Genomic DNA, 12856 nt, shown 5'->3' with positions numbered 1-12856 from the left:
TTGCTAACCTGCTACAAATGATGTGTTGCTCAGGTAAAATAAATAAAATAAAGAGTCAGGATCTGCCAATCCCTAGAAAGCCCGCGGACGCAGAACACGGGGTCACCAGGGTTCCAAAATGAGCAGGCCAGAACATGTAGAGAGCAGACTGCATGGAGGTATGACACCAATGCATGAAGCGGAGATCCATGTGGATAGAGCCGGGTAGACTACCCTCTGATGTCTTAGGACTGTGTCCAGACCTCCTTCTGGCCCTTGCATAGGGTTGTCAGCTTTCACAGAAAAAACAAAAACGGCCATCTGTTCTAAGTTTTAAAGTCTTCAAAGGTCTGGATATGTTACTTAAGTAGAACTTTATATGACACTGTCTATATTCATGCCTAACATGACCTTTCTGTCTGTTTACTTTAATTGTCAGTTAGGGATCATTAAGGCAGCTCTAGAACACATTTTAAAGTGTTTTCTTATATTTACTATTTGAAGTATGTATTTAAAAAGGGGGACAATTACTGGCTTGTAAGAAATTGATTATTGGTTGAAGAGGATGAGAACCTATTATAAATAATAATCACAATACTTTTCAGGGTGAACCACAAAGATAACTAAATAAATCTGTGCTTAACCCTCCGGTAGCTTGGCAGAGCGCAATTATGCTTAACGTGGAGGCAATGCGCAAGGTATTTATTCAGTACTCAAACAGTAATAAAGTGATAACACAACACACTAACAATCCCAAACCATATTATAAAAATTGAATACATTTTAATAAATATAATGAAACCAAAACAACAAAAATCCAATCAGTGGAACCAGAGTTCTGAGTTTAAAAAAAGGTGAAAATAGTGCCAGAAGGGGCAAAGCGCCAACTGCGGGTGTCTGGTTATGCTGGACTGGGATAAAGTCACAAGTTAACGCTGCCATGCTGGTACTCGGTCCAGGTAAAGGATCGAGTTCGGCACGCTGGGAGTTGTACCTTCTGTCCTTGATGCAGTGTCTGGGTTGTGCTGCGATGCGAGGCTCTGCATCACTCTACGTGGGATCAGTTGAAACCTGTGATTTGGAGCTGCGCGGTGCTGTAATGCGTCAAATCCGGTGAAGCCATCTATCGGGAACTGCATGGTGCTGCGATGCGAGCCTCGACACTGTTCTGCGTCGGATCCGGGGAAGCTGCTGATTAGGAGTTATGCGATGCTCTGATGCAGGGCTCTGCGTCACTCCGTGCTGGATCCAGTGGAACCTTCAAGTAAGCAGGGAGACGTACACTCTGACCCCATTCAAAGCTACAGGACCTTGAGGACAGCACTTGAGGGTCAGTACTCACTCCCACAGAGGCGACCAGGGTCAGGTCTAGTTGGGTCTGGTCATCTGGAAACCAGGAAAGGCCACTAAAAATTGTTGTGATTCTGTAGCTCAAACGGGAGGTCAGCCAGCTGAACCTTGGGTCACTACTGGGCTCCTGAGTTCAAGGCAAGCATGTCCGGGCTTTTTTCTTCAGACCGCAGGGCAGTCCTTCTGAATCTTCTCGGGCAGAGGAGTATTCTGATTTCAGGTTCTATGGCTGCCACTTTTATACCCAGGGCCAGTCTGCAGGCAAGGATCACCCCGTTGTCTAACCCTAAAACTAGTTCAGGTCAATTCTTCCCTTTTCACTGGGTTTAGTTCGAGTTTCTCCAGTGACCAGGTAGGCATCAGCTGAAGCCAGGAAGGGACTGGGCAGAACCTCAGGCTACCATTTGAAGCTTAGGAAGGGGCTGGGTACAACCCCCTCCGGCTAGCCGGCTCTGGCAACAAACACTCTTCCACACACCCAGGGCCATTTTGTCAACTGTCTGACCGCAGGAGAGCCATTAACAGTCAGATGACACTGAACTCTGGCAGAAAGGTACAGTTGACTTAGGCAGGAAAATGTCAACTTTCTAAAAGTGCCATTTTCAAAATAGTAATCTCAACTTGACCATTAGATTGGATTTTGAATTACTATTAATTTTAGTCTTTAAAGCATGGTTCAGGCTCTTTCCAAACTTAAGTTATGCATTAAAAGGTGTTATAACGTAACTCAGCACTTTTCTATGGGCGAGCCATCCTTGCAAAGGTGAAAAACAGCTGTGGAAAGTTTTCACTGCCAGGAAATGTAAAACTTAAGCACACACATACTATACACACACTGCCCTGTGAAACTTTATGTCCTACCTTGTGGGTGACTTTTAAGTATTAGGAAGGAAGATTTAGGCCTAGCAAAATACTTATTTTGCCAGGTTGAAATGTAAGTTTAAAACTGCACACTTAGGCTGCAGTGGCAGGTCTGAGACACGTTTTAAAGTGCTACTTTAGTGGGTGGCATGAGTGCTGCAACCCACTAGTAGCATTTAATTCACAGGCCCTGGGTACATGTAGTACCGTACATTAGGGACTTATAAGTAACTTAAATGTACCAATCCGGTGTATACCAAGTTTACCATGTTTGGTAAGGCGAGCTTAAGCACTTTACCATTGGTTAGCAGGGTAAAGCACATAGAGTCTATAAAGAGACCTAGAGCCATGGCGGACACTCAACCCGCACCTCCTGCACAGTTCCGTAAATCCGAATTTGGTGCACTCCTTCCTCAGTACCAGCCGCTGATTGGTACTGCTGTTTCAGCAGAAAACAAGTAGGGACACACAATGTGGAATGGTGCACCCAACCATTAAGAGTCAAGAATTCTGAATATCTTTTTTTTTTTATTGGATTCCTTTATTGCTTCTCATCAAAACAGCCAGACAACAGCCAATGCGTTTCGTTCAATAGACTTGAACTTCCTCAGGGCTCTTTATGATAAAATGTTAGTAATTGTATGCAGTGCTCCGTTCCAATGAACCAATTATCAGTCATGACCAAATAGGATAATCTTCCTGAATTCTAAAGGAGGGTATTCTACCTCAATATAGACAACTAATCTGTGCCAGTCGCCACTAATATAGCGTTTCGTTTCACGAAAGGTCAAGAAAAAAAAACATAGAGTCCAAATGCTTCACCAGTCAAATAATCTGAGGAAATACCATAAAAAAGATGGTCATTTCCAACACGGTTTTAGGTGATTCTCCTAATACTGGCTGGGACATTACAATCCTGGGTATTTCAGTATAAAAATGGCCAGGTAACAACCCTACCCGTGCCCCTTCAGATGTTTTTTCTAATTTACTACTGTGAAGAAGACTGTTATAATATTTGCAGCACATCAAGCATTTTCTGAAAGAACTTGTGATCATAGTCTGAGTGGGAACCAAAATCAACCCTGGCAAAAATGTTCAAACCTGTCCCACCCCTTACTCCACTCTCCTCTCTCTCTTCTTTTGTCTTTCACTTCTCTTGTTTCTTCCATTTCTCCTAAAGCCCCTGTGTGTCAGCTATAATTAACCCGGGGAAGCTGGAGAAGGTAGCAGAGGCTCCCCCAGTGGCCCTCTGCCTTCGAAAACTTGCCACCAATGGCTCCAGCCTGTGGTGTAACACTAGCCACCACAGTGCAAGGGGGCCCAAGCTCCGGGTGGGCCCCCTCTGGCACTGTGCATAGGTGGCCAGCCCCTGGCCTGAGAGCTCCTGACTGAGTCCCGAGCGTGGGGGGGTCCCCCCTCCATGTACTTTGCAGGGTGCCGCCTCAAGTTTCATTACGCTACTTGATTCAGTCCACTGCAGCCCTGCCAAGTACCACTCATCAGGTGTTAGACTAACACATTTCAGTGTGTTGGTTCGCATCACAGCACTGCAATGCATTGTCATGCATTTATAGCACCTCCTCAGCAAGCGGCTGTAGCACTGCTAAATAGCACCACACTGCGCAAAGCTCTTAGCTGACAGCCTGTGTCCGCGCTATTTCCAGCAAGCTAAGCTTGGGGGCTAGCTCAGCTTGCTTTGAGCTCGGCTGGCTACAATGTTTCACCCAGCAACAACCCGGCGCAGCATGTTCAGATTGACTCGGGGTGTCACGAGTCAGTCAGTCAGTCAGAAAACTTTATTTCGGTAAAAATACCATAAAAGTGCAGACATCACGTTTAAACAAATTCTACATATACACTCAATAATCTTTAAAACCTCTCTTAAAACAATAATTTAGTTCGTTAAATGTTCTTTAAAAGAATGTAAGATGTTTAGCACAAAAAAGAAGTAAACACAACTTAAAATATAAAAAGGAGAAGGCATTACATGTCACGAGTCAGTTGTGATCAGTTGCCCAATCGCAACTGTCGAAACAGCCAAACCAGCCAGGACAGTGAGATACAAACACCTATATGTCATGGGCCCGGTTGCCCGTGGCATCAGCAGGCGGTTGAGGTATATTTTAATGTGGTAGCCTGAGTCAACTTAAACTCCTGCAGCCATTAGCCCGCCACTGCAGCTCACACAGCATTGTGCCATGTGGCTAGGCCGGGGCCCAGCGGCGTAAAGATTCGGAGACAGACCATCGTTCACCGCCTCCAACTCCCGGGACCGCGACCTCCATGGAGTGGTGCCATGTGCCTCATCAGTCTGGCCGCCCCGCACTGCAGTCTAGTGCAGCCGAGTAATGAATGCAGCCGCGCAAGTCAATTCCTCTCCTCCGAGACTGCGGCTGCGTGTTACCCGGAGCACGTCGCAGCTGAGCCTGCCATATTGCTTGACCATCATGAATCGGTGCACACTGACACAGCAGAGCCCTACCAAGTACCAGCATGATTGGCCTTTGCAGAAGAAAGCTGGGGGCATTGCACCCACCAGAAGTAGACCCCTGAGTCAGCAATGTGCTGCCACCAGCCATGAGTCAAACTGTAACATGCAATGAAGGGGGCAGTGACATGGATTATGTATTGTTGGGGTGAGATTAATCAAATGTAATTAATAGGAGCGCGTCATCCTTCAGCTGCCGCGCTTTACTGCAAGTCAATTTACAGCTGCTGAGCAGCTCTGCATTGCAGTCTCTAGAGTCTCTGCAGTCTGCACAAAGTTGTAAAGTCACTAATCTTCCTAATTTAATTTACCTTTACAGGAGCGCATTTGTTCAGCTGGGCAGGTCTTCGTTGCTTGATTTTTCTCATGAGAAAGTGTTGCTCATAGTCGTTGAAATGTCACTCATAATTACGCTGAAATTATCAAGATGTCACGCATAGCACTCTGAAACCTTGGCAGCCATGCAGCTGGGAAATGTTCGGTGGAATAAACGGGCTGTCCGGCCATGCTTGTAATTGCTTCCGGTGGGTACAAATGTGCCCGCGCAGTAAGTGCTGTAACCCATCCGACGCTTGAGAGTTTGAAAAATCATGCCACTTAAAAGAAGTAGTGGAATCGGATGAATCGATTATTATATTCCCCCGGCGTGAACTGCGTCTATCATTCAAACAGCTTTCCCAATTCGTGACAAGGTTATTCGGACGTAGCCGGGACTGTGTCGAACCTCCGTCCCTGTTGCATTCGAAAAACCTTCCCTGAAGAAGCTATAGAGCGCACCACCTCGACAATAATCCTCTAATCAGTATTGCATCTGGAATACCCTAATCTCACTTACAAGTCACACCCGCTTCCCTTCAGAGTAGCCTAAGGGTTCATGTTCAAGTCTAGAGAGCTGTGCACCAGTTATGAGCGCACTAGCATGGACTGCGTCTGCCCTCTGGTGGTCGTTTACGGAGTCAACAATAGTTCCGCGTTCGCGGTCAAGAAAACACCTTGAAAGCTGCGCCACCTCGCGGGCGATCGGCGCAATTCGTGTTTTGGATTTTAACCAACGATGATGGTGCGTGTAGTGAAAATAGTTAAAGATTCTCTTGGAAGGAGTCGGTGCCGTTCAGTGTCGGGGTTATGGCCGGAGTTTTAGTCAAACAACTGAACCCGGGTTTCCTTTATACTGGATGCGATATCTGCAGTACTAGGGGAAAGGCTGGGATGTTATAGAAAATGTTAATTGCTTTGAAGGAACTGGACTAGTACATATGTAAGGGGACAACATCTCATCGGTGTCTGATTAGACCAATCATTTTCGTAGCCTTTTCAATTTGGCAGTAACTTGAGATTGGTGAATGGATGAATCATTCTGTAATATGTGAAATTCCCCGCAATTTTTGATCCTGTCCGGAAAAAAATCATGCTGCCAAAGTGAACGAAAATTGGAGAGAAATATCCTAACATTCAGAGAACGTTTTTTCAAAAGGTCTCCCATAAAGGCATGAAAACCTTCACACCACTTAATTGCACCACTTATTGCCAAAACGTTGCCCCTCATTTTTCATCCCAAATATTCTTTCTTCACCAATAAAATTGATTATTTTGCAGAAAATGCGATGCATTCTTTGCTGTGAGTACTCTGTGGAAGCGCCCTATCAGAGCCAGTATAGACTCTGGAAATCTGGGGCAGGGGGGGAAGGTTGCCGGCGGGATTTCTGCAGAGGGGGCATCTCAGTGTTTAATAATTCCATGGAAATGTCATATATATTTTTAAGTTGGTCGAGGGAAGCTTTTCTGATTGCTTAGCTCGTCTGCACTGTTATAAATGCGGGAAACAATCAATTCAAACTAGTCTGGCCACGGCAGGCAGATAGTCACGTTGATGGCATTAAAAACATCACTCCATTTGTGCTTTATTTCCCTTTTTCAGTGACGTGTCAATCAGTGATGTGTGAATTGCATGTTGGCCAGATTGAATGGGTCCAGCTTGGGAACAGCTCCTGCAGGGCTGCTGCTCTGTGGCCCCGTTTTTAATGCATGTGATATGTTTGCATGTGATTTGTCTTTGGTAGGTGATTACATTCAGCCTAGAAACCCATTCTCGCCATTCCTTGGGGCTGCACACGAAAACACTTTGAAACCCTTTTACCGGGTTCTGTTCAAATTGCGCTTTGAGTTTTTCATCGGCTTCCTTCCAGGATGCCTGCCGTAGACCTTTCATCCACTTCTGCCTGATGAATCCCTCTCTTAATTCCATTCTAAATAATCTTTGGGATTTGTCCTTCGAGCTTTGACCAAGCCACCTTCTAGGTCCTTTCCCCGGAATGACCAACGGGCCCCTCGGTCCCTATCAACTGTGCAACACACAGGGAGTGGTATGGAACGTTTTACCAAGCTACAACAAGGCATCCTTCTGGTAGTTTTCATTGGAGCCTTTCCGAGGTTACCTGGGCTAGTACTTCTCGGGTTATGCCTGAAGTGTACCCCAGTTATACCTCTACTCTGTCCTCAATCAATCAATCAATCGGGGATTTAGAAAGTGCTGTAAATCACTTGTGAGGATCTCAAGGTGCTGGAGTTGCTAACTGCTTTGTGGTAATCCGTTCATTCGAACAGCCAGGTCTTGAGCCCTTTCCTGAAATCCTTCATCAATGAGGAGGTCTTGCGGTGCAGGGGAAGGTCGATCCAAGCTTTGGTCGCCAGAGCGTCCTCTGCTGTTCCATTTGTGGATCCATGGGGTGTCTGCGAAGAAGAGGTAGGTGGATCGTAGGTGTCTGGCAGGTTGGTGGGAGGTTCTCCACCATCTACCTCTAGGGTTTTTGCAGTGGCCATTATTGAGGTGTCCTATAGGACTGTTCATATGGTTTCTGCTGTGGCCCTTCATGGTCTTTTTGACAATCTTCACCCTCTGGGTGCATTTTTCCTGAGATGTCTTTCATTCCCAAATGTTTTATTTGATTCCCCAGGAAGCTTTTGCCAAGGAAACTCCGTGGTAACTTTCCTCCTCCCTACTATCCTTCCCAAGAGGTGCCCTTTCGAGAGTCATTCCTGGGCAGCAACTGTGGTGCCTTTGTTACCTAACATTTCAGGTCCTGAGATGCATTTCTCTCTCTGAACCTCTATTTATGTCTTTGCCTGAGGGATTTTCCCTTTTGTTCCCCTAAGGCTCTTACTGTCTCCAGTGATTGTTGCTGTGATCCCCTTCTGAAATTGGCTCAAGGGTCCCACTCCTTTAGTCCTCTAATGGAGTTTTTGCATGGCGGAGGTATGCTTTTGGCTTGGGGTGGTGTGCCTTTTGTGGTTTTCTCCAGGGATAGCACATTCAATCCTCTCTAGGTCTTGTTATGCTTGTTGAAATTTGTAATTTAGGCTGTGGGGGGGCTGTCTCCAGGGAGACTCGCTCCGGTCTCTTCCCTAGTCACCTCTTACCTTGAGGTCTCTGTGCTTCCACAACAGACTGTCTCTCTGCATTGGGTTCATGTTACTGGATTTGGTTTGATCTAGAGTTAACAAACTGCTCCTTCCAGCAGAAAAGACTTTGGTGCCGGAGGTTTTGATGTTTTTTTCTTGCCGTTAACTCCTGTGGCACTTTTGGTGGTGTTTGGAGTATGCGTGGGACTTGTCGTACTCAGGCACTGTACCTTAAATATTCGCCCATGAGTATTAATCTGGAATGTTGTCCTTGGCACACGTCTGATATTTTGTTCCTACTGTTAGGCTCAGTCTTGTCAGCTTGGGTGGTGTCCTTTGAACAGCGATGCTTTTCAAGGACAAGTGGGCTCTTGGGCTTTTCTCGGAATCAGTCTGGACAGTCTCTCTGTTAATCGGTTAAGGGCAAAGTGGAGCTCAAAGGTCGCTCTTAGTTCTCAGCTGTGTTACATGTGCTGTGACCTTTCATGTCCAAGGAGATGCTGGACTGGTTCTTCCCACCAGTGCAAGGGTAAATGGTATTCGGCTTTCTGTTCGCGATGCCACCTCTCGGAGTGCTCAGTGAACAAAGTGGTTGTGGCGCTGGAGACTGCTTTCTCGTGCTGACTACAAGCTTTTTTTGTGTTGCGGTGACTTCCCACCGAGTTTGCTCTTCAGTGGTCATTTTTAAACCTAGAGGAGCTGCTGTTTTGGGGCAATTTTGAGGAGATCCATAGGCAGCCAAGATCCTTTATCCCTCAATTGAACCTTCTGAAACCACGATTTTCCCAAGCAGCTGAAGCGAAAGCCTTGAACCCTGGAGTTTGTGTGGAGTGTACGGGTACAAGCCCCTTTGGAACGTCGCTTCAGAAAGGGCCTCTTAGTCACGCTCAGACCTAGTCATTTCATACCTCTGGCTGTCCTCGGAGTTTCATACATTCGAATTGTGCTTGGATTGTTTTTTCTCCCTTCTGGGCTGCGGTTACTCGGACACCCTCTTCCAGGGGCTCGATGAAGCTGAAAAAGTGGTCTGAAGTTTGAGGTCGTTTTTCGTCTCAAGAGATGTATCCCTGCTGCCGAGTCTGACCAGAGGGCCAATCTTCTTGAAAATTGGCTCTCACCAGCCATCTGTGCCATTCACTGGTCAGGCTGTCATCCTCCCTTTTTCCAATAGGTGTTCTTCTATTTTTATCTGACTCCTTGTGGGACGTCTTAAATGCATTGGCTTCCCTTTTTTAATGGAGGGGGGGCGGTACTTCTCTACATCTGACCTTTGCTCCCAGTTAGGAGGAGAATGGGGGAGACCTGGGAAACTTCTAGGTCACTTTGTGTCTCTGGTGAAGTACCGGAAGGACTTCACCTCTGGGCACGAAGGGCTTAGGAGGAAATAAGGGGACCCAGACAATCCCCCGTTCTCTTCTTTCCTCTGAAGCCCTTCGTGGGGGCTCAAGGGGATTTCCTTCTCCTTCGTCTAAGTTGCTGTATTGGGGGGAAGTGTCTGGTCAATGGTGTCTTGTTATAAAGACTCCGAGAGGGCATCACTGCCCCAGAACGGGGCCTTCAGGATGCATATCCTCTTAAAGGGCACACTGTCTTCCTAAAAGAGATCAGCAAGAGGAATTCCTCCTGCAGCTCAGATACGCTAATGATGAGCATTTTATGTCCATCGCTACCAATAGCGACTTGTTGGCCATCTTCTATCGTGAGCATTTCCACTGGAAGGAGCTCAGTGGCCATTCTTGGGTGAAGTACACAACTCACAAGGATTAGCTTCTTCAAGGTCAGCACCATTCTTGATCACGGTGACGCAGCGGCCAGTGGTATGGTGTATATGCATGTGCTATTTGTAGAGCGCAAACCAAGGCAAAGCTGCGGTCAGAGTGTAATTGGAGGGGAAGCTGGTTTCGAAGAACAAGAGTGGGCTGTTACTGTATCGTAGTGTGGTGCTCTTTAAAGAGGTGTGTCTTCAACTCTTTCCTAAATTGGGGCAAGGTTACAGCAGCCCTGTTCCTGATGGATGCAGGGTTTTGTGCAGAGAAGTTTGGTCAAAAGAGGCCTGTCTGAATCGCCTCTTTCCTGGATCTGACTTTGTCCGCCTATCAAGGTGGCGCCATCGCATTAGCCTCTTGTCCTGCTTCTCGCGGATTTTAATCTGTTTGATATGACGGTCCCTTTCGTATGTGCTCCAGGTAGGATTTTATTCGTATGGGTTGGTGCTCCTCCTGGCCAGGTGTCATTCATTTGTAATATTTACGTATCTGGAGGATGGGGTACCAGCTGAACCAGTACTTACACATTGCTAATACCTTAATCTGTCCCCTGTCCTTTACATGACCAACCCCTCCTTCTCTCTTGTGTGAGCAACCCTTGACCTCTCGCTAAGAGTGGGCATTTAGGATTGGGCAGCGTGCATAAGATGTGCGTCTAGGCAGGGACTTGCTGAGCTTCTGATCAGGATTTCGTTTTTGCCACAATTTGTTTGCTGGGTTCAAAGGTTGTCTTTCTGCTCTGTTGACCATCCCTCATTTCTGGAGATGGGAATCTAAAGGTTACCAGTGCAAGAGTCACTACGATGAAGAACTCCTTCTGTTGTGTACAACATTTACAACACGTACCCCTTTGGAACATTGTCAGTACTATGACACGAGAGCTAACATTGCTAGCTGCCACATGTAACCATCTTAATACAAGTGAACTGCAGTCAGACCTGCTTGACACGCAATCCTTGGTGACGCGCATTATTCAGAAGAGATCGTCAAATAAAGCAGGCAAATGTATCTGAACATGAGAAGTCTGCCATCATAGATCATAAACGCAGAAGTCTACGTATCTCTAGCCCTGGATTAACCAAGCATTGCTTAAGCAGATCTGATGGCATATTCCTCTCCAGACATGCATTTCTAATTCCCAGTCGCTACTATTAATTAACAGTTAGTGTGATGCTGCTATTGACGTGTCTGTTCTTCATCCCACCATAATGATTAACCGTTTGTTTCTTTTCATAGCAACAAAACTTCAAGCAGAAAGTGGTGGCCCTCCTGCGAAGGTTCAAAGTTTCTGACGAGGTACGTGAAACAGTTTGCGCTCGCTGATTCCACCACCTCACGCCCCGCTGTGCGTGATTTTGCCCTTTTTCCAAGATGGCGTTCAGCTGTGAAGTAGCTCCTTTCTGCTTGGCCAGAGTCCCATGATGCTTCACGACCTTTCACGAAGGTGGCAACACTTCTGCCTCCTATACAGAGATTGGTAACTGTCAAAAACAACAAATAGTATAAAAGTTCATCAAAGCCTTTGTCGATCAAATACCGGTCTCTCTGATCAGATTAGGCTACACAGCGAAATGAATGTCAAACTGATTTAGTGGAAAACTCACCTCAGTAGTTTAATTGTTTTCGGAAAAACAAATTGTTAGTCAGTTTCTTAACATTTGCAGTATAACAAACATACACATTATTGATTTAAACACTGAAGTTAGTAAGCCCACCCTACCCTCATACCTCTGAAACTGACTACAAACAATGGAAGGTCATTCAGTTTGCCTTTTATTTGTGAAATACATGAAGCACCAAGGCCTAGTCACTGTTATTGCCTCTGTGATTTACCAGTTCATTGAGTCTCAGCTTAACTGAGACTATTTGACGATTGAGTTAAAGTACACGCTTACTCAGATGGGCCTTGCTTTTTTGTACAAATAAGTACTGCCGGGCAATGCAAACCAAAGAGGATTTGTCAAACTCTTGTAAAACACACTGAGGAAACAAAACATAAACTTTTTTTTATCCATTATGAATAGCAAGTAACCTGTTTCTCTATCCAAGGTGATACCTTTCTTGACAAACCTAGGGCAGCAGATCACCGGTCAAGTGGAAGTTTCGTCCAAGAACAGTGGCCAAAAAGTTCTATTTGCATTGGTCTATTGCTGTATATTTTTCTCATATCTAAACTACGCAAAGGACTAATGTTAGAAATGGGATTTCTGGTTGGCTAGGGATTGCGCCAAAGCCAGGCAGAAACCACCACTCTAGTCAGGGCAAGGAAGGTACACGCCAAAGATAACCCCTGCTCACCCCCTTGGTAGCTTGGCACGAGCAGTCAGGCTTATCTCTGAGGCGATGTGTAAAGCGTTTGCGCGCGCACCCAGCAACAACACCCAAGGCCCACCACAAAGGAAACTCCACACAAGGTATTCTATAAAAATAGCCTTTGTATTATACACAACACATCAGATAAAAACACACACTTTACAATGTGCCAACAGGCACGGGCAGAATTTACAAGGGATTATATATACAGGGGACAGGGCCACATGGACCACTGTCAGGAATTAGCACTTTGTAGAAATAGCACTTAGAACGTAGGAATAATATTTTAGAACATAGCACACAATAACATATACAACACACAATCAGTAACTCCTGATAACCAGAAAGTACCACCTACGCAACCCTAACCACCTTAGGAAAATACTACGCAGGGAATCAGGACCTCACCAGCACCACCTGTACTAGGAGAAAAACAACCACCTAAGTATCACTCTACCTGTAGGGGTCTAAGCACATAACCACAGGATGCATAAAATACATTCAGAGGTGCAAAGCAAAGCACATGACACATAAACACGTTCAGAGGTACAGGAAAGGAACAATGGCGCAAAAACTCACATTAGCCACTATCTGTGGCAGTCCCTAGGCCAACTGGCCTTGAAGGGGCAAGGACGCCCTGTGTCCCAACGTCAGGGCGCACCTGCGCAGGCTGCGCAAACCAGGGCGCACAACCTAAACG

General features: G+C 46.0%; 1 protein-coding gene across 14 annotated transcripts in view; it reads left to right on the top strand.

The window, feature by feature from the left end:
* The window catches only part of PACS2 (phosphofurin acidic cluster sorting protein 2), a 456225-nt gene that overhangs the window by 388875 nt on the left and 54494 nt on the right, over positions 1-12856 (top strand). For all 14 annotated transcript variants that reach the window (XM_085627187.1, XM_085627181.1, XM_085627184.1 and 11 more), the window contains exon 8: positions 11080-11139. In XM_085627187.1, coding sequence (XP_085483313.1) covers positions 11080-11139 — 60 coding nt within the window. The remainder of the gene's footprint in view (positions 1-11079; positions 11140-12856) is intronic.

Source organism: Triturus cristatus, chromosome 9, assembly GCF_964204655.1.
Source record: "Triturus cristatus chromosome 9, aTriCri1.1, whole genome shotgun sequence".
Classification (NCBI taxonomy): domain Eukaryota; kingdom Metazoa; phylum Chordata; class Amphibia; order Caudata; family Salamandridae; genus Triturus; species Triturus cristatus.
The sequence above is the reverse complement of the archived record's forward strand: the minus strand, read 5'-3'. Positions and strand labels throughout refer to the sequence as shown.